Here is a 27,500-nt window from a genome sequence, read left to right on the forward strand (position 1 = left end):
TAAACAATTTCAAATGTAAAATGCAAGTATTCTCGGAATTAGACCAATGATTCCCTACTAAAAGAAAGAAAGGATGCCATACAAAACAGCCATAAAAAAAAAAAAAAAAAAAAAAATCGCTCCATGAATCCACGAATCCAGTCTCCATGCTAGAAAAACGGGACCAACAACACAATAACAGCTTGGTAATTGGTAAGTTCTATCAACCTTTGACATTTTCGCTTGATTTCCGAGCCGAACGTGACATATAAGAACATGACGTCTTACTTATATGGGGATTAAAGAGGCAGACATTGATATTTCCGGATTAATCAAGCGTTAAACGGGGAAATGACGAGAGAACATGAGACAAGGTCACGAACTGAAGGAAAACGTAACCTCCTTTCGTGACAATTACTGTGATTATCGTTATTCAATATGTTGTTTTATTTATTTATGTTTGTTGGTATGGGGTATAATGTGTATTTTTTATATTATTGCTATTATGAACTTCTTTGTTAAAGGAAGGGTTTGGTATTTAGCGAAAGTTCAAGTATTATATGTGAGATAATGTATTTAGGTTCCCTAATATTTGTAGATAAAGAGAAAGAGATAATAAGTGTGCGTTTATATAGTTCTTTCACAAGTTAGGATAGAATGGAAACATTTGTTTATTGAGACTACAAGTAATATTTTATGATTTATGCAAGCAGAATTTGGTGTTCCTCTAGGAGTGTTTTTGGGATCCTCTCTAGATGTTGTATCCATATATTTTTTTGGTCAATGTATGTATAATTTTAGGTGCAATACAGATGGGTATCTGTGTAGTTTTGATGATTTTCAAAATTGCATAAATGTTTACTAAGGTATATAGGCCATCATTAAAATAGCCTCTGCCTCGGTGCACAAACTTTGGATGAAACCAATTTATTTGTATAAACATTTGTATCATCTTAATGCATATCTCTAGAATTGCTAATTGGGTAAAAAAAGATAAACATGAACTTTGAAGCAACGACTCCAATGCATAGAAAGATAATCAAGAAATTGGTTAGATTATTAGTTTTTTTTTCACAGTTCCTCCCATGACACCAAATAGTTCATGTGAGATTCTAAATTGATGTAAGTTAGGAGGGACATCTAAGTCCTAGACTAACTTTCTGTTCAGTTGAAGATTTGATTGAAAAATGTTTCTGGGCTTAGTCTCTGGATGTGGACATATTAAACCATATTCTCACCTTTTTAGAGTAAAATCTGAAATGTATGGTGGACAGTCTGTTCAACCACAATTTAAAAAAAAATTGAATTGCCAAAATATGCTCTGAATACTTTTTCTTTCTTTTATGGGTAATTGACCAGAGTAGTTGTGCATCAACCAGTATTTTGACCTCTTTGCTTTGTGCTCCAATGAAGATCAACAAACGCGCATAAGTACATTTGGCAAGATAGAGCTTGGACTGGTTCTGTCTTTGAGGATAAATCACCAGAGGTGTCAGCAATTCTGGATCACTATTGTATTTAGCTTGTAACCACTGAATTAGTCTCCCCTCACCTTCTCTCTCTCTCTCTCTCTCTCTCTCTCTCTCTCTCTCTCTCTCTCTCTCTCTCTCTCTCTCTCTCTCTCTCTCTCTCTCTCTCTCTCTCTCTCTCTCTCTCTCTCTCTCTCTCTCTCTCTCTCTCTCTCTCTCTCTCTTCCTCTCTCTCTCTCTCTCTCTCTCTCTCTCTCTCTCTCTCTCTCTCTCTCTCTCTCTCTCTCTCTCTCTCTCTCTCTCTCTCTCTCTCTCTCTCTCTCTCTCTCTCTCTCTCTCTCTCTCTCTCTCTCTCTCTCTCTCTCTTCCTCTCTCTCTCTTCCTCTCTCTCTCTCTCTCTTTCTCTCTCTTTCTCTTTCTTTCTTTCTTTCTTTCTTTCTTTCTCCCTCTGTCTCTCTGTCTCTTTTTCTCTTTCAAGATTGAGCAATATGAGTTCAAGACGAGGTTCTGATGATAAGAAAGCCAATGAATCAGAGTATTGTTGAGAAAGGGGAGTAAAAAAGCAAATGATGTCTGATATTCATATGGGTTTAGCTAAGTTTTCTCCCAAGTACAATGTTGAAGGTGGTTGGGGTGAAGTAAATAAAAAACTTTCCATCAAAATAAGGTAAGCATAGGTTTTGTTATTTTATCGTATTACTCTTTTATTGCATTACTATTTTTCATTCCTATTATTCAATGTGTATGCACAATTGAGGACCCTTTGATACTAGAGGTAATTATCATCAAGGTTTCCCTCTTTTAGCTTTTAATTGAGCTGCGTTACTGTATGAGTGTGACCGAAGCATACATCGAAGATTGAAGAAAACGGGTTTATATAAGGTTGATAAACAAAAACTAAGGTGACTATGAAGGTTTTCTTATTTCCGTAGTAGAAGAAAATTAATGTTACCTGTTTGCTTTCAGGTCTTAGTAACTCGTTCAGCAAACTGCTGCACCACCACCATGATGAACTGGCTGTGGATACCAGGTTTGAAATTATGGTGTTTTGTAGTGAAGGAAATATAGATGTTGATTGATTCTCAGTTGAGATGGGATTATATTACATCCTCGACTTTGTATGCTTCAAAGTTTATTGAAGAGGAATGGTTTTTATTTTCAGCTGTGACCCTATTGGCTCTTTTTATATTGGTGCTATGTTGGCTCTTCTTTGCTGATTACACATGCTGTCCCTGCAAACGCAAGAGGTGAGTGTATTGCCATTCTATTGATAAAGGTATTTCAATTACATGTTTCATGAAATCTAATTAAGATGCTTCTCTCCAAAATCTTGAATTTTGTAGTTTTAAAGGTTTGAGCAAATGTCACATAAGTGATTAACAAGAATACACAATTAATGTATCTACACAATCACATGTGTACTCCAGGAGGCTCGAGCCAGCTCTTTCAGCTGAGGATCTACACACAATAACCCCAAGTGCACCTCTTCCACCAACCGTTCCTCAGTATCCAGTGCTTCCCACAGCTCCCCAGTATTTCCCTGTGTCAGCATCAGAAGATAATTACCTACCTCTGAAATATGGGGACCGACCATTTAAACAGGTATTTAGGTTTGAAGACGGTTATCTAACGTTAGACCTACACAGCATGACGATCAGAGAGGCCATACAGACCACCGAGGCCTTCATTCAGAAGTACTGGGGGCAGTACGAGAAGGTCAGAATCATCACAGGCAGAGGGCTCCACAGTAAGGAAGGAGTGGCCAAAGTCAAGCCTGCTATTAAGAATCTTCTATTAAACCTCAATCTTAAACATACTGAGATACAACAAGGAGGATGCTTTGAAGTTACTCTCTCTGGCTAGCATCCCATCCTGCATACATCCCATATATTCCTATATGGCATCAATGGTTAAAGATCCTTTGTCAAGTGATGTAGAGATCTGTCATCTCGGATTACCAGCGTCTTCCTAAAAGCAGTATTTTGAAATGATAGCTTACCAAGAGAATTAGTCATTACATTTTATTAGAGAAACTTTTGAAGATATTCATTGGTAAAATGAATGCTTGAGCATAGATTTAAGGCTTCCAGGTACCTGTTTTTATATAAACATGGGAAATGTATTTCATAGATCTTTTATACAGTATTTTCTCTATATGCCTTAAGTGATTGGTTACCAGTGAACTTGCCTTGCCTTGATAATGTAAAGTTCAGTTACTTGGAACTTTCATAGGAAACCCAATTTATGGTTTTCTTTTCTAATAAAAGAAATGTATTATTAATTTTAAGGCATGTGAACTTTTGGAGAAGCTTTATAAACAGTTTTGTTATTTTTCTCTCCTATCTCAGCATTTGAAGTTCCTTTGAACAGACAGCAAATACTCAAAATCCTAGGAAATAACATTTTATGTATGGTTAAGCTGAAGCTGTTTTGTTTAAGACCAGTTTCTTTCTTTTTATACCTGTGAAGGAATATTTTGCATGTTGGATTATTCACTTATTTTATTCTTACATTGCATTCAGTTCTGTTGTTTGCATCTAGATAACAGTTACATATTTATATAGTATATTTACAGTTTGTTGTATTCTTGGAAATCTGTTTGGTATTTATTTTTCAAATTGTTTTTTGTTTTATTTCTCACTGCACTTCTGCTTCTTTTATATTAATAGTCATTCTTTTATAGTATATTATATTAGTCATAAATCCAAACAGGTTTTCACCTCTGCATGTGCTAAACAATATATCCTTTCTATTCAAGATAAAATGACAGGCTTTCATGTATAATGTTCCTAGGTATTCATATCCTTTTTTTTTCAATATTTCTCCTGCAAAATTTAGATGCGTCAAAGATAAAGAGAAACTATAAGCAAGAATGGATTCCTCACTAATGGCATCCACACCGTAAATTACACATTACTAATATCCAACACGTTACGTAAGGGTGCAATGAAGCACTCGGAGTAATCTTGTGTTCCTTTGATTGCCATTAATGTAAGTCAAAGTGCTACCATACCACAAATCTAGTCAGGGGCATACAAACCCTTGGTTCTTGCTGTATAAAAACAAATATATGATGACTGTTAGAAGGTCTGTGTAAAATCTTTTATATATATTTATATTTATCATTATTGTTGGTAATGGTAAAGAACTGTTTTTTTTTTGTTTTTTTTTAATGTTGATATTCATGTTAATAGTATGTTGATGTTTTGATTTTGCTATTAATTTAAGGAGTATGTTTTTTCTCAATGCATGAACAGTAAGGAATTTATTAGCTCGCAATTTCCCTATTATTGGATCCATGTACGGTAAGGCTTGAACTAGAGCCTCTTTTCATTGCTCATTACCCCCAGTGTTTTACCTCGGTTTATTTTCCTTGTGCCATTTCCCCTCTCCCTCCCTCCCCCCCTCTCTCTTTCTCTCTTTCTCTCTTTCTCTCTTTCTCTCTTTCTCTCTTTCTCTCTTTCTCTCTTTCTCTCTTTCTCTCTTTCTCTCTTTCTCTCTTTCTCTCTTTCTCTCTCTTTCTCTCTCTCTTTCTCTCTCTTTTCTCTCTCTCTCTTTTTTTTCTCTCTTCTCTCTCTCTCTCTCTCTCTCTCTCTCTCTCTCTCTCTCTCTCTCTCTCTCTCTCTCTCTCTCTCTCTCTCTCTCTCTCTCTCTCTCTCTCTCTCTCTCTCTCTCTCTCTCTCTCTTTCTCTCTTCTTACAATGTGTGCAATTCCCAATTTGTTTCATATTCTTTCTGTCTCTTTTTATCTGTCATATTTCTTTGTTTTATTTTAATTTTGCTTTTCCAGCACATTGTCTTTTCTGATGTAGGAGCATGTTTATCTTTATAGTTTTTAACATACATGTGCTTGAGTTGACTAGTCTCATACCAGTAATAACATAAAGAAATAATAGTCATAGTACTGTGAGTTAAAATGTTCTTGTTCTACTTTGATAATTTCCATTGTTGTACCACCTGATATTATTGTAATGAACCAACCAAGTGTCTTGTTTTAATGGAATTGCCTTTGTGCAATTGTGTAGTGCTTTTTTTGTTCTTTAGGATGAGAGAGGAACATCAACCTCTGCAGGTGACAAGGCTCATAGGCCTTTATATAAAAGCACTGCGTAGGCCATACAAGTTCCTCAAACATGTTATCTGGTGCAGCTCCCTAGAAATATGTTACATTTAAGGGAAATTATATTGTTAATCTAGAAATACTATTTTATTAGATCTGGAAAGTACAATTTTAAATGAATCAGTATCATCAATTGCATTTATGTTTTAACTGTGCCATAGTAAAAAGGCTGAATCTTAAGACTATGTAGTCATAGTTTTTAAGGATGGTTTTGTAAGATAAGATTGCATTTTGTTTCAGCAATATCTTATAAATGTTAGGACTGTTGAAGTGGATTCTTTTTCATAACTTAAATATTTGTTTCACTATTGTTAATGTGAAGCTTTTTTTTTTCTTTTCTTTTTAATGGTGTCTTGCCACTATTGGGTGATTTGTTTGACACAGAAAAGGTAAATATTCCCTTTTCCTTTCATTAATGACTCCATTGTGTTTTTAAAGTTAATAACTGAACATTATGAGATTTTGCTACACATTGTCAAATTTATATAAACGGTGTTATCCACATATTTTGTCATATTTGTATAAACATACAATGCCAAGTTTTGCTTTTTCTTGACCTATAACCAGATATGTTGAGTTTAGTAATTTTTTGAATCCAAGGGAAATATAATTGTATCTGAGAATTAAACTATTAAATTCAGGCATAAGACTATTTTATGTTTATATATTTTAAGCAAATGAATACTGATATATAAGTTGGTATTCCATGATATATGACATACTAAATACATTGAGGTTATCATTATGAATACCCAAAGGACGTGACAGCAGTAGTTTGAGATGAACAAGACACTGAGGTTTTTGCCATATGGCAACTAGTTGACAAGTAACAGTGGCATAACATTACTGCTGTTACTGCAGGAGTTTTGTCTCTTCTGCATTTTTTATATAAGTAGGTACTTTAATAATTTACAATTATCAAAATTAGACTGGATATAATTTTTACCTATGGTGACCTTTTATAATGGTTGATATTTCAAGTGTATACTGTGACTATACTGAAAAGCACAAATGTTCCTTGGATGTGATGATAAAATGCTGGAATTACCTAGGTACACTTTATTGATTTAGTCATTTATCCTGACAATCTTTTGGGCTTTTTTTTTATTCCATGCCAGAAATGATGTAATATCTCATAATCAAATCCAAATAAGACCTTTTTGTTTTGATAATTTGATTTCTTCCTTCTCATAGACTTAAAGGAATTTCTAATATTTGCTTTGCCATTCCATTACAAATTACATAGTCAATTTTTTTTTTATTATTATTATCTTTTTATTGGGGGGAGGGGGATGAGAGGAACAGAAATTAGAAGGAAAATCAAATACTCACTGTAACAAATTCTTTATTTCTTCTATTGACAGTAACTTGATAAAATAAAATACACTGGATAACAATATTGTATCATCTTCCTGTACAGACAATAATCAGCTGCTATCATCCATTTCCAAGTCCCTTTGATTAATCAAGCTGCAACCAACTGGAATCCAAATATTTTTGATATGCTCAAACCTACAAGGGGTTACTCTTTATTCATAAAAAAAGAGGAAACAAATAAGAGGATATTTTCAGAGACAAAGAGAGTATTGTTCTTAGGCCATTAATTAAGTAACTGGATATAAATAATCCACATATAACATTTTTTTCAAGCCTGGGTACAACCTACAGTCACCTAAATTTCAGATAATGAAACTCATTGGTAACCTACTTGAGCAGCTCAACTGCCTCAAGCCTTCTTATGTTGCAAAGAGAATTGTTACTCTCGCTGTCTTTCCATTCTTCTGTCTGTTGTTGTCTGTGAACATTTTTTTCTGACTGTGCTAATGAGCCTTCCATCATGACTAAGACACTATATATTAAACTTTCTGCATAAAATGTTAAAAATAAATTTTATAATAAAGTGATTTATATCCTTGTGTCTACCGAGTGAAAAGATTCTTTCTGCATTGTTGATATGCATTGACAGTACACTACAATACTGTGAGAACATTAGTACTGACCTAAAATTAAAACAAGGAGTAGCACAACTAGGAAACCTTAATTACATTATAACCAATAATTCACCATAGCACTGCATTCAGTAACAAAAAAATCCATCATGGATTTTTAAAGAAAACTTTGCTATGATTTTCAAGACAGGTATTACAATTTCCAATCTAACAAGTGAACAATGGCTCTTAAAAGATCTGAGTACATTGGAAATAAAGGAAGCTTTATTTTCTTCTTAATTTTCCCTAATATTGTGATCTAATCCTCTAACTTCCATGGTATTTCACTGCCCTAGGAACAACATGTGAAGAGAGCACCCCTGCTTGCTTTTTTGCACAACTTAAAAAATGTATATGATGTTAAAGCTGTGATCTGTGGACTAGCAAGGCATAATCAGAGGTAGTGAGGCTAGGACAACACCAAAGACCCCTTTTCCCTTGAACATACAGTTTATGCATTTGGGTAATACTATTCTGTTGCTCAGTGATCTTTTAACTATGGAATACTACTCCTAGGATTGCTACTAACACCCATCGGCTTCACTACAGGTATATATGCAGGGGTGCATATCAGGGGCTTTGACTATTTGGTTGGGTAATGTACACAACAAAGCATTAATATTTTTGGATGCAATGTACAGTAAACTCTAGGTACAAGGGTGACAACTGCTATTCCTCTGGGAGTAATATGGAAGCCATTAAAAATTTATAACCAGGATAAGAAGCAAGATATCGATAAGAACCAATTTTTTTTAACCATGACAAGCAGTTCAACACTGGTTAAGCTAAAGAAAACAAAAGGTTATTCTCAGTGAAACAACTTTCCTTAATAAATGAACTTGTGACTTACTGCCCTAGGACTCGAGACCTAAGACTGAACCAGTTATGATATACCATGATAGGAACCTTTACAAGCTGAGTGCCTTGTCTATACACATAAACTGCTTTAAACAACTGTTGCAAATGCTGAATTGCAGTTCCTGTGAGTCTGACACAAATGAACCTAAGAATTGAAGTCACTTTCAGCACTGTTACTAATAAAATTGATCTGAGCATGAAGGGGAAACAGCCTCAAAAAACTTATCCCTCACATATCCTGGACAAATGTCAACTATCCAAAAGCACTAAACAGCAAGCAGTGCCAGATTCTACAAAATAAAGTTATGGAATAAAATGCATTTCCTTCACATTGCAAAGAAACGAAAAGTAGCCTTCATCCCCAGAGCAACTTGCGAGGTATGTTACAGTAGCAGTGCTAATAGCAACCGAGATTCATGGTAAAGTCCGACCTTAATCTTATTACCGTTTTTTTGAAATAATCAATACTATATCAGGAATAATTGAAAGTTACAAATAAAGCAGAGAAATCTTACAGAAAAAGCTGATCAGCAATAAGCTAATAATCTGCTAGTTTTATTTACAAATGTTACAAGCTAAGCGGTATATAGCTCTAGGAGGGGGTACCAGAGGTGCTTCACAGCTACAAGTACAAGCTGCTACAAGGGAGTTGTCTACCCTCTTTTACACTGATACATCGGCCAAATGGAAACATAAATAGTGACTACTTATTGGCCTGAGCTAGATCAGTGTGTGACAGACCTCTGGTAACCCATCCACTGTCAAGAGTCTTATCTGCTTCTTTACAATATGTACACATCAACTTCCTAACCTGAAACTGGATATCCTTAATGCAGAGCAATGATGTAACATGCTTGCAGGCTGGCAGTGCTGAACAAAGAATAATTATGACAAACAGGATGACACTGCCTTGTGTTAAGGGGGAACTAATGCTCTGGCCCTGAGATTAGCTGGCTGTGCAGAACAATAATGAGGCAAATAATGACCTGTGGTACAACTCACTCCGTACGGGATCCTAATACAACCAACCTGCTGGAGTAACCCGAGTGCCAACTCCTGGGACACAGCGGCAGAGGTACTGCAAACTCTCAGTGCCGTGGTCATTATGGCTTCAGCGCACTAGTCTAAAACACATTTCAGATTCTTAATACCAAAGGCTGTGTATGTTTCACTGCCTGCACTAATGACCACAATAATGAGAGTTTGCATCATGGAACGGACCTAATGGAATTGTCTGGAATAGGTGGCCAGCAGCCTGCCAGACCCTCACACAAGGGGAACTGTTAAGCTGGGAATGTACAGTAATGCAATATTGAAGCACAGCATGAAAATAAATGGGTATTACATCTATGAAAAATAAACTGTGCAAATTTATAAATAAACAACCATGAAAAAAGCTTCATAGATGACTGGAGTTCTTCTTTGGATCCTACACACAAATTGGACTACCTAAGAACCACATGGACGGCTGTGACACTTTTGCTAAGACACTCACATCTAATAGTCTACGAGGTGTCGCACGTCACTGCCCAAAGACAAACTATGGGCCACACTGAGTAAACAAGACGCCCTGGATATCTGTGACAGCTAGATGCGAGCTTTACAAGCCTAGTAAGGAGGGCATATGTGCGAGTAGGCACCTTTTCAAGACAAACTGTTATTTATATATACACACAAGGCAGACCATATATATGGTAAACACTAAAACATTATATATTACTCTGTGAATCTAAAAGACTGCATAACAGGCATCTTGAGATAAATGAGTATGTGTCACAATCAGCATCAGTGGCCAGACAGGTGGCAAAGACCCCCGCGAGACCCTAAGACCATCCACACAGAAATGCGCTCATTACATAAGATTCTAGAAGTGTCTATTTATGCTGGCTTGCTTCAGAGCCATACACATGCATTTACAATCACTCAACCCTCCTAGGCATAAACAGCGAGACATCCATGTTGGCTGAGTACTATCAAGAGCACCAAAGGAAGTGGGGATGCCACCCTGCAGGAGCAAGGAGCCCGAGTAATTTTAATCTTCCTAGTGTCGTTACACCTTACACAGGATTTACTGCGTAATGTCCATTAGAGATGTGTGCTTGCACCATGGATATGGTGGGTGTCACTATGAAGGATCTAAAGCACTTTGCTTGTTGGTGTCCATCCCACTGGTGGCTGTGCTGTCCGTGTTGGGACTGGGAGCACCACTGGCTGGCTGCACCTCCACGTGACTAAGCTCCTACAGAAAAGAAAATCAGAATGATTAAAATAATGAAGGAAATCAATGTGAACTTTGGTAACAAGTCACTTCCACATTTTTATATGTAAATAGATCCATTCGGGTTGCACAATCTCTTTTAAGGTACTTTCTTTCATTATTGTAAAGAATTCTGAGCGTAATACCATTAGCTTACCTCAATGGTGCGAGCATAAGGGTTACTAATAGTTCGAAATATTTCCGGCCGTGGGTTCTGATACCCAGAGAATGGTTGCCGGTCGTTGTTTCGGCCATCGTCCGAGTCCCTGGAAGAACAAAAACTGTTTTAGAGGATAAAGGTATATGGATCAAGTGAAAAAGTATACTTGACATTACAAATTTATTAGAAGTAATGCTGATTTTATTTGTGTTTGTATGCGTGCGTCTGCGATGAAAAACACCGTTTGGTCAATTTCTGTTCTGCGAGGCGCGTGAGGTACTGCCTGCTGAGGAAGGCGTACCGTCGCCGCCGCTGCCGGTGGTGGCGGTATTGCCGCATGAGCGAGATCCCGTGAGATTCGGGAAGCTGCGGTGGTTGCGCGGCGCCGGGAGCATCAACCCCACTTCCGACACGCATCGCCACGCCCGCACACAATCACTCGCGTGCGCAATCGCATACTCAAACACACATACACACTCGTATCAATACAAAAAGCTGGCCTTGTCCAAAGGAAAACTCACCTGCATCGCTTGTCCTTGTCCTTCTGCATGATGACATACATAGCGAAGAGGATGACGAAGACGAAGACGCAGGCGACGGTCGCCCCTCCAGCGATGGACGCCGTCTCGAGAAGCACCCTCTCCCGCGCCGGCAGGTAAGACCCGTCCAGGTCCTTGAACTCACACCGCTGACCCATGTACCCGTCCGCACACCTGTTCGAGGGAAGGCATTGTCAATTCCAGTCGCGCACACCATGTAAATACGCAGAGGAAAATAACATAATCATAATAATAATAATAATAATAATAATAATAATAATAATAATAATAATAATGATAATGTCGATTTTTCAACGACGGTCTGGCAGGTGGCACTCTCAATAATACCGTCTGCTCTCCCTTCAACTGAGTGCCACTCCACCGGCACCGAGGCACTAGGAGCCCCTTCTCTTCCGCCTCTCCCACGCCTCGGCCACAACCCTTTCCCTACTCTTCACTTCGCAAAGGAGAAGACAAGGAAGAAAGGTGGAGGGGGTAGATAAGGGAAGGGAGAGAGGGTAGATAAGGGAAGGGAGAGAGGGCAGACGAGGGAAGGGAGAGAGGGGGAAGGAGGGAAGGGAGAGAGGGGAGACGAGGGAAGGGAGAGAGGGGAGATGAGGGAAGGGAGAGAGGGATAGGAGGGAAGGGAGAGAGGGAAAGATAAGGGAAGGGAGAGAGGGAAAGATAAGGGAAGGGAGAGAGGGAGAGAAAGGGGAAGAGAGAGAGGGGAAGGGAGAGAGGGAAAGAGAAGGGAAGGGAGAGAGGGAAAGATAAGGGAAGGGAGAGAGGGAGAGAAAGGGGAAGAGAGAGAGGGGAAGGGAGAGAGGGAAAGATAAGGGAAGGGAGAGAGGGAAAGATAAGGGAAGGGAGAGAGGGAAAGATAAGGGAAGGGAGAGAGGGAAAGATAAGGGAAGGGAGAGAGGGAAAGATAAGGGAAGGGAGAGAGGGAGGGGAAGGGAGAGAGGGAGAGAGAGGGGAAGGGAGAGAGGGAGAGAGAGGGGAAGGGAGAGAGGGAGAGAGAGGGGAAGGGAGAGAGGGAAAGATAAGGGAAGGGAGAGAGGGAAAGATAAGGGAAGGGAGAGAGGGAAAGATAAGGGAAGGGAGAGAGGGAAAGATAAGGGAAGGGAGAGAGGGGAGATAAGGGAAGGGAGAGAGGGCAGACGAGGGAAGGGAGAGAGGGCAGACGAGGGAAGGGAGAGAGGGCAGACGAGGGAAGGGAGAGAGGGTAGATAAGGGAAGGGAGAGAGGATAGATAAGGGATGGGAGAGAGGGCAGACGAGGGAAGGGAGAGAGGGCAGACGAGGGAAGGGAGAGAGGGCAGACGAGGGAAGGGAGAGAGGGCAGACGAGGGAAGGGAGAGAGGGCAGACGAGGGAAGGGAGAGAGGGCAGACGAGGGAAGGGAGAGAGGGCAGACGAGGGAAGGGAGAGAGGGTAGATAAGGGAAGGGAGAGAGGGCAGACGAGGGAAGGGAGAGAGGGCAGACGAGGGAAGGGAGAGAGGGTAGATAAGGGAAGGGAGAGAGGGAAAGATAAGGGAAGAGAGAGAGGGGAGACGAGGGAAGGGAGAGAGGGTGGATGAGGGAAGGGAGAGAGGGCAGACGAGGGAAGGGAGAGAGGGCAGACGAGGGAAGGGAGAGAGGGCAGACGAGGGAAGGGAGAGAGGGTAGATAAGGGAAGGGAGAGAGGGCAGACGAGGGAAGGGAGAGAGGGCAGACGAGGGAAGGGAGAGAGGGCAGACGAGGGAAGGGAGAGAGGGCAGACGAGGGAAGGGAGAGAGGGAAAGATAAGGGAAGGGAGAGAGGGAAAGATAAGGGAAGGGAGAGAGGGAAAGATAAGGGAAGGGAGAGAGGGAAAGATAAGGGAAGGGAGAGAGGGAAAGATAAGGGAAGGGAGAGAGGGCAGACGAGGGAAGGGAGAGAGGGCAGATAAGGGAAGAGAGAGAGGGTAGATAAGGGAAGGGAGAGAGGGCAGACGAGGGAAGGGAGAGAGGGCAGACGAGGGAAGGGAGAGAGGGCAGACGAGGGAAGGGAGAGAGGGTAGATAAGGGAAGGGAGAGAGGGCAGACGAGGGAAGGGAGAGAGGGTAGATAAGGGAAGGGAGAGAGGGCAGACGAGGGAAGGGAGAGAGGGTAGCTAAGGGAAGGGAGAGAGGGTAGATGAGGGATGGGAGAGAGGGCAGACGAGGGAAGGGAGAGAGGGTAGATAAGGGAAGGGAGAGAGGGCAGACGAGGGAAGGGAGAGAGGGCAGACGAGGGAAGGGAGAGAGGGCAGACGAGGGAAGGGAGAGAGGGCAGACGAGGGAAGGGAGAGAGGGCAGACGAGGGAAGGGAGAGAGGGTAGATAAGGGAAGGGAGAGAGGGCAGACGAGGGAAGGGAGAGAGGGCAGACGAGGGAAGGGAGAGAGGGTAGATAAGGGAAGGGAGAGAGGGAAGATAAGGGAAGGGAGAAAGGGTAAATGAGGGAAGGGAGAGAGGGCAGACGAGGGAAGGGAGAGATGGAAAGATAAGGGAAGGGAGAGAGGGAAAGATAAGGGAAGGGAGAGAGGGAAAGATAAGGGAAGGGAGAGAGGGAAAGATAAGGGAAGGGAGAGAGGGAAAGATAAGGGAAGGGAGAGAGGGAAAGATAAGGGAAGGGAGAGAAGGAGAGAGAGGGGTAAGGGAGAGAGGGAGGGGAAGGGAGAGAGGGAGGGGAAGGGAGAGAGGGAGAGAAAGGGGAAGGGAGAGAGGGCAGACGAGGGAAGAGAGAGAGGGTAGATAAGGGAAGGGAGAGAGGGCAGACGAGGGAAGGGAGAGAGGGCAGACGAGGGAAGGGAGAGAGGGCAGACGAGGGAAGGGAGAGAGGGGAGATAAGGGAAGGGAGAGAGGATAGATAAGGGAAGGGAGAGGGCAGACGAGGGAAGGGAGAGAGGGTAGATAAGGGAAGGGAGAGAGGGCAGACGAGGGAAGGGAGAGAGGGCAGACGAGGGAAGGGAGAGAGGGCAGACGAGGGAAGGGAGAGAGGGTAGATAAGGGAAGGGAGAGAGGATAGATAAGGGATGGGAGAGTAAGGAAGATTGAGGGGGGAAAGGGAGAGAATGGGAGAAATACGGATATAGGGAGATGGAGATGAAGGGAGAAAGAAAAAAGAGAAGAGAGAAGATGAGGGTGATAGGGAGGGCAGCAGAGAAGACTATTAAGAAAATAAAACAAACTGAGAAGACTATAAAAAAAAAACTAGAACTAGAAATAAATAAATAAATTAAAAAGATATTGCTCACGGACCGGTGATTTCAACCCGCCACAGATAGCGAGCCGTGGCATCAATCATCCCCCCCACACCCCCTCCTCTTCAACCTTCCCCTCCCCCCCTCTAGTTCGCTCGATATTGCGAAGAAGAAGAAAAAAACAAGCAAACAACCGTCACCTTAAATACAAACTACTCCAAGCAAACTCAAAAACAAATCGAAATAAAAAAAAAAGAACAAATAACCAGACGACCTTGGAAGGAGAGAAAAAAGAAAAGAAAAAGCGGGGAAAAAAACAACATATATGAACCAAGCGAACAAACAAAAAAACAGCATAACCCATTTCCCACCCACCGGACCTGCAGCTGTGGGCGGTAATGTTTAGGATCGCAAAAGGAAGGAAATACCAGAATGGGCGTCCACCATTGAGTGCCAGCAGCGGTAGGAGGGGAGGGGAGGGGAGGGGATGGGGGAGGGGTACAATACTACTGAATGAAAACAATGTGCGTGCGTATGTGGAGGGTCTGCGTACGCTCAAAGACTCGCAAGGCTTATCAAATCTACCAATCGTGCGCGTAACTTTGTTGATTGTAAAATGTTCATTCGGATTAATATCCTTGCCCGGTGTTTATAGGATCACATAATCAAGGACACACATACACTCCAATCTTCCCCCCCCCTCCCCTTTCTCCCCCTCCCTCTCTCTCTCTCTCTCTCTCTCTCTCTCTCTCTCTCTCTCTCTCTCTCTCTCTCTCTCTCTCTCTCTCTCTCTCTCTCTCTCTCTCTCTCTCTCTCTCTCTCTCTCTCTCTCTAAATGAGTTGGCAAATGGCCAAGATGACGCGCTGCCTCGCACTTCCCCGCCCATCACGCGTGGCCCAATTCAGCCCCTGCGCCCAATTCGCAGGCTCCGTGTCCATCTCGACGACTTCCTTGCAACCCCGTGTCCATCCGCAAATGATTGTGTCCTGGCGTCCACTCCCTATCCTCTTTTAATAACAACAAAAAGCAATAACAACAACAATAATAATAATAATAATAATAAAAACTGATTGGGAATAAAATCTTTCTAACGAGAGCATAGATCTCGGTCACTCCTCTCGCTTTCGTTTCGGTAGTTGTTTCTCTGACATTTCCGTCGAAGCCGCGACCACAGACACGGTTTGGGATGCGTGCGAGCGGTTCATTCACGAGTTCGGAAACTCCGGGATGTTGGTACTGTCCGTCTCATTGTGCATTCTCGCTCCCCCTCCCCTCCCCTCTCTCTATCCTCTCCTCCCTCCTCTTCCTCTCCGCCTCGTCTCTCCTCTCCTCTCTTCCTCTCCTTTCTTCTCTTCTCTTTTCTTCCCCTCCTCTTTCCTTTCTTCTCTTATTTTCCTTTCCTTGACTTTCTTCCCTTCCCTTCATTTATCTCTCCTTCTTCTCTCAGTCTTTCTCCATCTCACTCTTTCCTTTCCATTTCGTCCCTCTCTCGTTCCTTTCCTTATCATGACCACGCAAGGACTTTCCGTACTGGAGGCGGTGTGCTTACAGGAAGAATGGGAGGAAGAGGAAGAAGAGGAAGAAGAGGAAGAAGGAAAAAGAGGAGGAGGAAGGAAAAGGAGGAGGAGGAAGGAAAAGAGGAGGAAGAAGGAGAAGAGAAGGAGGAAAGGTAGGCAAGGAGCCAGGAAGGGGAGAGGGTGGTGAGAGGAGATGGCAGGGGGGCAGGGAGAGTGGCGAGAGGAGAAGGCAGGGGGCAGGGAGAGGGGGCAGAAGTGAGTGCGGGCGGGTGGAGGAAGTGTCAGGTGGTGGGGCCGGAAGTCGCTGGTCTGCCTGCCTGCATGCCCGCCGTGCGAGCTTCTCTCTCCCCGGGCCCGCCACGCACTCTCACACAAACACTTCCAGGCTCTCCTCTTACTCCTCCTCGCCCCATGCCCCTCCACCCTCCACCCTCCCCCTCGTCACTCCATCTTCGTTCTTTCCTTCTGGGTCTCTTACTTACATACATACATACACACTAGAGACTGACACTGACGTCAGGCTTGTTTGTCAGTCTGCAGGAGTGGTGCCGCAGGGAGGGAGGGGCGGACCATGAATATTCAACTACACACGGCCAAACCGCCCTTTATCTCCCTCTCCCTCTCTCCCTCTCTCTTTCACACACACACACACACATACAAATACATATACACTTACACATAAACGCGCGCGCGCGAGGGAGGTAGAAGGAGCACTGTCGGGGCGAGCAGCAGAGAGCCCGAGGGAATGGGTTGACAGGGGTTGGCTACTACAAGGATTGCAGGTCGGCGACGGTCCCTCCCCGACCCCCCCCCTTCCCCTCTCCCAGCCTCGCTAGCAACTCTGCAACAGCAGCAGCAACGGCGGCGCTAATACCGGCGAGGAAGCGGAGGAGGACGGGAGGGGGGGGGAAGAGGGAGGGGGTTGTGGAGGGGAAAGGTTAGCAAATTATGGTTAGGTGCGACTGTGTGTCTGTAAGTTAGTTTGTACACCAGGAGGAGCCGAGGCGAGCCCTCCCTCCCTCCCTCCCTCTTCCTCCCTTCTTCCCCGCTCCCTCCATCTCCCTTCCCCCCTCCCCGCTCCCTTCCGCGTGTGAAGCCACCGTCGAGACCGCCGTCCTTACTCCAGCGCCCGTCTTTGTCACGGCGCATGCGCTGCGCTTACACTCGACGCTCCTAACCGTCTGCGAAATCCGTCGTTTCATTTAACCCTTTCCCGATCTGCTTTTCGGTAACAGAAAACTTAAAAAGAGTATCTACAGACATCGGGGGAAGACAGGGGGTTGGGGGTTGGGGGTTGGGGAGGGAGGGAGGGTAGGAGAGAGGGGGAGGGGTGCCAGGCCAGGGCGGCGTCAGCGAGGAGGAGACGAGCGGAAGGTCTCCAGGTCAAGACACAAGACAAGTGCACCGCCAGGATTTCACAGCGCGTGACGGCGCCGCCACCTCCTCCCCCTTCCCCCTCCCCCTCCCCCTCCTCCACCTTATCCACCTCCATCTCCTCCTCGAAAACACTTGCGAGAAACGCGTGACGAAACACCCACACCTGTAATGCCAACACCTGCCGCCCGGCCCGCGTCGCCAGGTGACCTCCCCCCCCCCCTTCCACAGGTTCACGGCAACCTCTAAACGTTTAGAACCCATTTTACATCTTTTCACTTTCAAACTCACCTCCCCCTCTCCCCTTCCCCTCCGCCCCCATCCCACACACAGGTTTTGTTACCTATATAAAATAAGCGCGTTAACCGACTCTGAAAGAGGAAGAGACAGACGTGGAGGGAAGGAGGGAGCGAGGGAGGGAGATGTGGTGAAAAAGAGAGAAGGAAAGGGAGAGGGAGAGGAGTAAGAGAGGGAGAGGAGTAAAAGAGAGAGAGAGAGAGAGAGAGAGAGAGAGAGAGAGAGAGAGAGAGAGAGAGAGAGAGAGAGAGAGAGAGAGAGAGAGAGAGAGAGAGAGAGAGAGAGAGAGAGAGAGAGAGAGAGAGAGAGAGAGACAGAGAGAGAGAGAGAGAAAGGAAGAAAGAGAAAGAAAAATAAAAGAAAGAAAGAGGAAGAAAAATGGAGATAGAAAGATAATAGGGGAAAAAGAAAGGAGAAAGAAAGAGAAATATACGAGCCCTCCTCTGGCCGGCCGACTTTGGGAAAGAGCGCTCCAGTGGGCCAATTCTTGCGGTCGGCCCGCGGAAAGGGTCCCCGGTCGAGGACAGCGTAAAAGCTCCGCGGATGGGCATCACGACACGCACCGGAGATACCCACCCACCCACCCTCCCTCCCTACTCCTCCCCAATGAGAGCCCATGGGTGCCCCCACACCCCCAGCTCCCCCACTACGCCCTTCTCTCCACCACCTACCCCCATACCACATGGCCCCATCCCTCCCTCCTCCCCCCCTCCACCCCAACCCCAAAATCTGGTCACTTTTTCCCTTTTTTTCTGAAAGGAGAAGGAAGGCTGACGCCAGGGACGGCCGGAGAGGCCCGAATGACCGAGGGTGGGACGCCCTCGCCCGCTAAGTCTCTTCACACTTCATTTTGGGGCTCTATTAACGCACGCACGCACGCACAACGGCCTCTCTCTCTCTCTCTCTCTCTCTCTCTCTCTCTCTCTCTCTCTCTCTCTCTCTCTCTCTCTCTCTCTCTCTCTCTCTCTCTCTCTCTCTCCCCCTGTTTATGTCTTCCTACCTGTTTTCCTTCGTGTGGGAGGGTGGATAGAAATAAGAAATTATGGAAGACGAAGAGAACGGACGCAAAAGAAATAACAACAATAATAATTCCAAACAAGCGAATGGAGATAGCGACAAGAAGAGCAAACGCAACGCAACGCAAAACGGGAGAAAGAAAAGGAACGAAGAAGAACCTCGCGGCGTAACCGGACCCCGAGAGAACCCCCCGCCCCCGCCCTCGCCCCCCCCTCTCCCGAAAGACGGTCGGGTGCGGTGCGTGACTGCGTGTTTGAACCGGAGGCCTATGCGCCTGTCGGGGAGATTTATTCAGAAGTCGCCGGCCCTTAGATTGATGATTCCGTAACAGGTTCCGTTGACGGGAGGGAGGGAGCGGGAGGCAGGGAGGGAAGGGAGGGAGGGAGAGAGGGAGGGGAGGGATTGTTCGTGAGGTTTTATTTCTTGGGTGGGATGGGGTGAGGGGAGAAGGAGAGAGAGGAGAGGGGAGGGGAGGAGGGAGAAAGGGGAGTGAGTGAGTGAGTGAGTGAGTGAGTGAGTGAGAGAACTAGCTATAGCAACTATATTAAAAACTACCTTTTTTCCCACCTTCTTCCCTCCTTTTCTCCCTATGCCTTCACTTCATCATCAGTTCACCACCCCACCCCACCCACCCCATTCTCTCTCTCTCTCTCTCTCTCTCTCTCTCTCTCTCTCTCTCTCTCACCCCCCCCCCCCCCAAAAAAAAAAGCGAGTCTCAAGCACGTGCCCCCCCCCCCTCCCGCGCGACATAGGGGCGTCTATCATGTCACTGCGCATGTGTTATCACGCGCACACAAACACATACCAAGGGATATCATGTCGCGGCACATGTGTTATCGGTCGCCGGTCCGCCCGCAGGTAATGCAATACTCTATGATGGGGGGGAGGGGGGGGAGGGAGGAAGGGAGAGGAGAGGAAGGGAGGGGGAGAGAAGAGAGAGGAAAGGAGGGACGGAGGGAGGGAGAGGAGAAAAGGAGAGGAAAGGAGGAAAGGACAGAGATGAAAAGGATATAGGAGGGAAGAAGGGAAGGGGGGGCAAAGGAGAAGAGGCAAAAAAGGAAGAGATGAGAGGAAAGAGGAGAGAGAAAAAGGGAAAAGGAAAAAAAAAAGAAAGCTAAAAAGACAAACGAAAAAGAGAGAAACAGGCATAGAAAGAGACAGAAGGAGACGCACAAAGCCCTCACTACCTCCCCCTTTCACCTTCACCCCCCACCTCCTCCCCTTCGCCCTCCCCCTTCCTCTTTCCCTACCACGCAAACGGAAGAGTCACGAATATCAATAGTATTATCAATCAATGTAATCAATATACTTTAGGCCGCCGGATATAGCCCCCCCCCCTTTCCCTCTTTGCCTAAACACACACGTGCATAAATAGGTATACACACAATGTATACTTGTGTGTGTGTGTGTGTGTGTGTGTGTGTGTGTGTGTGTGTGTGTGTGTGTGTGTGTGTGTGTGAGAGAGAGAGAGAGAATAAGAGAGAACGAGAGAAAGCGAGTAAGAGAGGAGAGAAAGAGAGAGAGAGAGAGAGAGAGAGAGAGAGAGAGAGAGAGAGAGAGAGAGAGAGAGAGAGAAAGAGAGAGAGAGTAAGAGAGAGAGAGAGAGTAAGAGAGAGAGAGAGAGTAAGAGAGAGAGAGAGAGAGAGAGAGAGAGAGAGAGAGAGAGAGAGAGAGAGAGAGAGAGAGAGAGAGAGAGAGAGAGAGAGAGAGAGAGAGAGAGAGTAAGAGTAAGAGAAAGAGAAACATCCGATAATCCTCTCGGTATTGTCGCAAATCCCCCGCACTCTAAATCCACTCCGGGGACTCAATCGGCCGCAAATGACCGGGCCCGAAAGCTCATCGCGGGCGTAATCCGCTCACTTGAATCCCGTAGACCAAATAACAACATTCTCTCTTTCTCTCTATTTCACTCTCTTTCTTTCTCTTATCTCTCTGTTCCTTTCTTTTCTTTCTCCCCCTTTCTCGCTCACTTTCCCCCTCACATCCTTCCTTCCATCCTTCCTTCCTTCCTTCCATTACCCTCCCTCCCATCCCCACCCCCCTCTTCCTCAAGCATTACCTTAAATCCCCTTCCTCCCTCCCCACCCTATCTCCCACCCCTCCCCCTCCCCCCTCCCAATCCGAAAATAGAAGCGAGCGACAGGAAAACTGCCTCTTCAATAGCCAGCGGGGCGAATAATCCTACCAATCAGCGTGTATCAATTACCAGCGTATCCCTGGGGAGCGGGGGGTGGGGGTGGAGGGGGGAGAGAGAGAAAGGGAAGGGGAGGGGAGTGTGTATAGGTGGGGGAAGGGGGAGGGGAATGTGTGTAGGGGGAAAGGGGAGGGGAGGGAAGTGTGTGTAGGTGGGGGGAGGGGGAGGGGAGGGGAGGGGAGTGTGTAAGGGGGGAAAGGGGAAGGGGAGGGGAGTGTGTAAGGGGGGAAAGGGGAAGGGGAGGGAAGTGTGTGTAGGGGGGAAAGGGGAGGGGGAGTGTGTGTAGAGGGAGAGGGGGAGGGGGAGGGGAGAGGAAGGGGAGGGGAGTGTCTGAAGGGGAGTGAGGGGAAAGGGGAGGGGAGTGAGGGGGAAGGGGAGGGGAGGAGGGAGTGAGAGGGAAGGGGAGGAGGGAGTGAGAGGGGAAGGGGAGGGGAGCGTGGGGCTGACGGGGAGGTGGAGAGGGAGGGAAGTATTTAGTGGGAGAAAAAGGGGGTATTTTTAGTGAGAGCACCCCCCCATTCTATCTCTCTTCTTTTTATTCCCTTAAACCTTCCCTCCCTCCCGCCATTCCTTCCTTGCCCTCCCACCTTATTCCTAGAAAAAAAAAAATAAAATAAACAAAAAAAAAAAGAAGAGAAAATAACGAAATAAGAAAAGGAAGAATTGGAAGAGGGGGGAGGGGGAGGGGGAGGGGGAGGGGGAAGGCCCACAAGCTTCACATGAGATTTCGTTCCGCCATTTCGCATTCTGACGAGAGGTGACAGTCACGTCTCAGATGGAGCAGGGGGGAGGGGGGGTAGAGGGGGGAGGAAGGGATAAAGATAGGAGCAGGGGGGGGGGGTAGAAGGGGGAGGAAGGGATAAAGATAGGAGTAGGGGGGAGGGTAGGGGGAGAGAGATGGATGGGAGGGGGAGGAGGAGGAGGAGGAAGGTAAGGGAGGGAGAGAAGGAAAGGAAGGAGAGAGGAAAGGAAAGGAGGGGACGAGAAAAATAAGAAAAGGGGGAGGGAGAGAAGGAGAGGAGAGAGGAGGGGGATGGAGGGGAGGGAAGGGAAGGAGGGAAGGAGGGTTAGGAAGGGGGAGCAGGCGTAAGGACGGGGGGTAGGGGGAGGAGGGGGAAGGGAGAGAAATTTGAGTGCTATTCATACTCCAGGAAGGGGCGGATTATGAGCAACCTCAAGTGTATAGCCAGATTTTTTTCTTTAAATAACGTTGTATGTAAGAGCCGGCGAGGGAGGGGGGGGGGAGGGGGAGCAACGGATGAACTTGCTGAAAGGTCTTTTTAGCTACGAACCATATATATTATATACATATATATATATATATATTATATATATTATATACATATATATATATATATATATATATATAAATAAATAAATAAATATAAATAAATAAATAAATAAATATATATACATGTATATATACGCACATAAACAAATACAAATAAACATACAGAAATCACGCGCGCGCGCACACAATAAAAATCAAGCACAGTCACGCGACCCCCTCCCCTCCCCTCCCCCCACCCCGAACGGCGCAGATGGGCGGCCGCTATGTCGTGGGGCGGCCGTCGCGATGTGGGTCAGTCGTGGGAACGGCGACGGGGCTGGGCGGCCGGTATAAGAAAAAGGGAAGGGGAGGGAAGGGGAGGGAAGGGGAAGGAAGGGGAGGGGAGGGGAGGGCAGGGGAGGGGAAGGGGAGGGGGAGAAGGAGGGAAGGAGAAGAGGAGGAAGGATGAAAGTGGAAGGGAGGGTAGGGTAAGGGTGGAAAGGAAGGGGAAGAGAAAGAGGGAATGGAAGAATTAAAAAAAGGGAGAGGAGACTGAGGGAAAGCAAGGGAGGGGAAGAAGAAAAGGGAGGCAGGAAGAAAATAACGAGACGCGGAGAAAAAGTGGTAATAAAGAGAGGCAAAAGAAAGAAAGAAAGAAAGAAAGAAAGAAAGAAAAAACGGAAAACAAGCAAAACAGTAACAAAAGATATAACGTCAACGAACCCCTCCACCTCCCACACCCCCACTCCCCCGCCGCCCACACCCACTCACGAATCACTCACAAAGACCCAACGCCCTCAATGATCCTTCCAGCAAGTATGAGTTTCCTCTCCAATCAACTCCAAGACTACACACGCCCGCGCCCATCCGATCACCCCCCACCCCCCCGCCCGCCCGATAGGCTAAAAATATCGCTAAAAGCTCCTCACGAATCCATAACACTACTCTCTAATTGCGCGAGGCGTGACATAAGGCTTGGCCCGTTTCTCAATGCAGGATGAGACTGAGGATTGCAGGACAAGAGAAATGGAAAAATAAGACTTGATTTAATAATGAATCCCTCCCTCTACCCCTCCCTCTTCCTCCCTCCCTCTACCACTCATTCCTTCTATCTCTCTCTCTCTCCCTACCCACCTCTGTATACCAGTACGCGTATTTACAAACAAAAGAGTAAACATATAAGTAATAATCAAACCTAAGGAACATCAACAACAATGATAATGATCTCAATCATACCGATAATCATCATCACAACGATACGATACCTACAACTATAACCTACCACTACTACTACTACCACTACCACCACCACTACTACTACTAATACCACCACTACTACTACCACCACTACTACTAATAATAATGATAAAAAATCCACCTGGAAAAAAAAAAAATAATAAAATAAAAAAATAAAAAAAACAACCGCGCTACTCACTCGCAATTGTAGAGGATCGACTCCCCGATCTTGACGGTGAAGCAGGTGGCGCCGTTGAGGCAGTACCAGGCGGCGTAGGCGGGCGGGCAGGAGTACGTCTGGAATGTGATGTTGGGCCGCATCGTGGGCGAAGGCGGCCGCGGCTTCGGGGTCGACCGCGAGGAACATCCCTCTGTAAGGAGAAGGAAAAAAAATTATGAGGATGGTTCGGGTTGTGTTGATGGGGGGGATATGAGGATCGTTGGGGTGTTGAAGGGGGAAGAAATGAAGATGGTTGTGTTGGGGGGGAAGGTGGGGGAGGAGGAGCAATCATTAGAATATTTTAGGAGAAAAAAAAACAGAATTAGGCAAGAACATCCTTCTGCAATGAGGTGAGAAATAAAAGGATAAGGTTATGTTGGGGGAAAAGGGGGGAGAGAAAATAATTGGATATGGGGAAAAGTTCGATACAGACGAAAACTGCCTAATCAGGTTTGAAAAAACTGGGACAAGTAAATGTATAATCCGGCTAAAAAAATAAAGTTCGGAAAAAAGTAAAGTAGGCAACAAAGCAAAAGAAAGAAAAAGAAAAGAAAAACAAAACAAAACAGGGAAGAGGAAGAGAGGATGAAAAAAATTGAGTAACTTGTTAGAAAAAAGAAGAAACAAGAAGAAAACCAGATTAAAATTACGTCAAAAAATAAAAAGTTATGTTTGAAAAAAGGATTACGTTTGAAAAGAAAGAAAACAACCAAGGAGAAAAAGTTAAGGATTATGTTAAGGAAAAAATGGAACTAAGCAAGAAGACGTTTGAAAAAATAGCTTATGTTAGAAAAAAAAAACGGGAAAATAAGCAAGAAAATAGGTTAATGTTAGAAAATATCAAACCGGGTAATAACACTTAAAAAAAAAGAAAAAAGATACGAGACGATGATAAAAATTAGGATAAGAACAACAGAAGGAAACGGAGGAAGATAAACACCGACCACACAAAAGAAAATAGAAAATAAATGTATCCGTTTCCAAAAAGAGGAAAAAAATATTCCAAAAATCTACCCAAACACTCTCCAGTGTCGAGAAAACAAACAAATCACACAACACCAAACAGAACATAACAACAATAACACTTAAAGAAGAAGAAGAAGAAGAAGAAGAAGAAATCAGACGGCGCTCAGACACCACACACAACTCTCATCAAATCACACTCACACCTTCAAATAAAACAAACAAACAACCCCACACAAACAAGCATAAACAAGCGAAACATGCAAGCCGAAGCGTCCAATAAACCGGCAGGTCCAAACAGCCGGCAGACTATCCGATGACTTCACATGGAACGTCTCCACACTAAGGCTTCGGGAGTAAATGGGATGCTATCACATTTCCAAAAATGTAATATTTCTTTTTAAATACTTTTATTATCTATCTATCTCTTTCTTCTTTTTTCTCCATCTTCTCTTTCTTTATCTTTTTCTTACTCTTTCATCTTCCTCTCTCTCTCTCTCTCTCTCTCTCTCTCTCTCTCTCTCTCTCTCTCTCTCTCTCTCTCTCTCTCATGGCTTTCCAAACCATATCGTTCCTGCAGGCACACAGGAAGCACCAGGGAGAAAAAGGGGGGAAAGAGTGGAAGTGTGTGGGGAGGGGAGGGGGGAGGGGGGGAGGTGAAAGGCATGGGGAGACCCGCAAACAACAAAATAACTTTTCTTGTTGGTCATCTCTCTTCCCTCCCCACCTCCCTGGCTCCTTCCGCCATCCTTGTAAGGTCGCCAGGTGGCCATGGTGCAGACAGAGGGGAGAGGAGGGGGGGGGTGGAGGTGAGAGAGGGGAAGAAGGAGTGGGTGGAGGGGAAGAGGAAAGAGGCGGAGGGGGGAGTGGGTGGGGGGAGGGGAGGGGGGGGGTGGAGGTGAGAGGAGGGGGGAGGTGGTGGAGGGAGGAGGAGAAAGAGGAGGAGGCGGGAGGAGGTGGCGGAGGAGGAGGAGGAGGAGGAAGTGGGAGGAGGGGAGGAGGAGGAGGAGGAGGAGGAGGAGGAGGAGGAGGAGGAGGAGGAAGAGGAGGAGGAGGAGGAGGAGGAGGAAGGGGGCAGGGAAAAGGGGGAAGGGGGAAGAGGGAGTGGGTGAGGAACGGGAGGGGAAGGGAATAGAAGAGGGAGGGGAGAGGAAGGGGGAAAGGATGAGCGATGACGCCATACTTCTGAGGGGGGGGGGGCACTGATCTTCCCCCCTCCTCACCCCCTACACCCCGCCACCCACTACTCCCACAGTCTGCTTGTTTACCTTCCTCCTCCACCCCCACCCTACCCCCTCCCCTCCCACATGAAAGACGAAGGGCGCATGGCCGAGGGCGACTGGCACGCAGAAGGCCAGGAAATAGCGATCGGAAGGGATCTGCAGACACTGTGCTACAAGGAAGTGGGAAGAGGGAAGGGAAAGGAGGAGGAAAAAGGAAGGAGAGGAGGAGGGAGAGGAGGAGGGAGAGGAGGAGGGAGGAGGGAGGAGGGAGGAGGAAAAGGAGGAGGAGGAGGAGGAGGAGAGGAACAGTAATAAAGACAGAACAAACAGAAAATAATCAATTTGTAAACACTTGTGATAAAAAATATGTAATAATACAATAAAATTTAAAATAAACAAAAAAATCTCTGCCGCCGCATCAACGTCCACCGCGCATGACCAGGCACTCAGCCAGGCTCTTGGCACGGTTTCTGATGACCCTACTTATGGCACGGACTCCTCCCGTACCCTTGCCCCTTCACCTTCCCTCCTACGGCCTTCCACCAAGGGATTCGTGAGTCATCGCCACCCCTGACCTGAGGTGCGGTGCCCAGCCTACAGTCGGGCTCGCTGCCAAACGGTGCACTCGGGGAATTCAAAAAATGCGCTCGCCTCGCCTCAAATATATGTTTACACATATATTTCTTATATGTATGTATGTATGTATGTATGTATGTATGTATATGTATTTATGTATGTGTGTGTGTAGGTATGCGTATGTACGTATGTGTATGTATAAATACATATACATATATGTGCATGAATCACAAAAACACAAACACAGTAACGTACACAATACAGATATAATAAAACAGTGTGGCAGTGTTTCATCATATAAATGTGCGTATGTGTAAATCCAGCGGACGCATCCTCACATCTGGGCACCAGGAGCAGCAAAGACAAGTGTGGAGGGGGAAGGGGTACCCCAATCGCTATGGCACTAAAGCCTGAGAAGTACACCTGTAGGCCTACCCATCGAACTTATGGCCTCCCCTACCCCCCCTACCCCCTACCCACTCCCCCTTCTACCTTCCTTCCTTCGTACCCTCGCCAAGAAGATGAAGGAAAAGGCTACGAAGAAAGAAAAAAAAGAAGGAGTACTCGCGGTTGATAAACTTTTACGATGTGACAATTGCCTGCCGACACTCGCCAGGTAAAGACACGCCGACATTCCTCGTCTGTCTTGCACGTCTCCCTTACCCCTTGTCTGACCCATTTTTTAAACCTCTTTTTTATCTCGAAGCATACGTGTGGGCGTGACACAGTTACATACACATAGAGAGAGACACATACATTCCTCTATTCCCTTTCAAAATCCCTCCCTCTCTCCTCGCCTTTTCATATCTAAGTATCTACAAAGTGAAGCAAACAGGCAGGCAAGCAGGCAGACAGAGACATGTGTACAGACAGACAGACATACAAAACCTCAAACCAAAAGAAAAAAGAAGAAAAAAAAAAGACAGCATTGACAAAACACGCCGCCGACCCTGGATATATGGGCGCGCGCCGAACAAAATACCCTCAAAGTCAAACATCTTCTCATTCTTTTTCGTCTCTAATTCTTCCGTCTTTTTATTT

The 27,500-nt window shown here is 45.5% G+C and overlaps 2 protein-coding genes across 3 annotated transcripts in view; one reads left to right on the forward strand and one right to left on the reverse strand.

Moving 5' to 3' along the window:
* Positions 1–130: 130 nt before the first annotated feature.
* Positions 131–6,107, forward strand: LOC122246961 (uncharacterized). Of its 2 annotated transcripts, none has more exons than XM_043005818.2 (4): positions 131–192; positions 2,415–2,478; positions 2,611–2,695; positions 2,876–6,107. In XM_043005818.2, exons 2-4 carry the CDS (start codon positions 2,454–2,456, stop codon positions 3,309–3,311), a joined length of 546 nt encoding a protein of 181 aa, XP_042861752.2. In that variant the 5' UTR covers positions 131–192; positions 2,415–2,453; the 3' UTR covers positions 3,312–6,107. The 2 variants fall into 2 exon arrangements, with proteins under 2 accessions (XP_042861752.2, XP_042861753.2); XM_043005819.2 differs by lacking the exon at positions 131–192 and adding an exon at positions 1,920–2,115.
* A 793-nt stretch (positions 6,108–6,900) lies between these two features.
* LOC122246960 (uncharacterized) overlaps positions 6,901–27,500 on the reverse strand; it is an 80,211-nt gene continuing 59,611 nt past the window's right edge. The window contains exons 3-6 of the mRNA XM_043005817.2: positions 23,677–23,848; positions 11,353–11,544; positions 10,829–10,937; positions 6,901–10,653 (exon numbers count right to left, since the gene is read on the reverse strand). Coding sequence (XP_042861751.2) covers positions 10,540–10,653; positions 10,829–10,937; positions 11,353–11,544; positions 23,677–23,848 — 587 coding nt within the window. The 3' untranslated portion in view covers positions 6,901–10,539. The remainder of the gene's footprint in view (positions 10,654–10,828; positions 10,938–11,352; positions 11,545–23,676; positions 23,849–27,500) is intronic.

Source organism: Penaeus japonicus, unplaced genomic scaffold (assembly GCF_977035675.1).
Source record: "Penaeus japonicus unplaced genomic scaffold, GWHDUDI00000001_assembly GWHDUDI00000032, whole genome shotgun sequence".
Taxonomy (NCBI): Eukaryota; Metazoa; Arthropoda; class Malacostraca; order Decapoda; family Penaeidae; genus Penaeus; species Penaeus japonicus.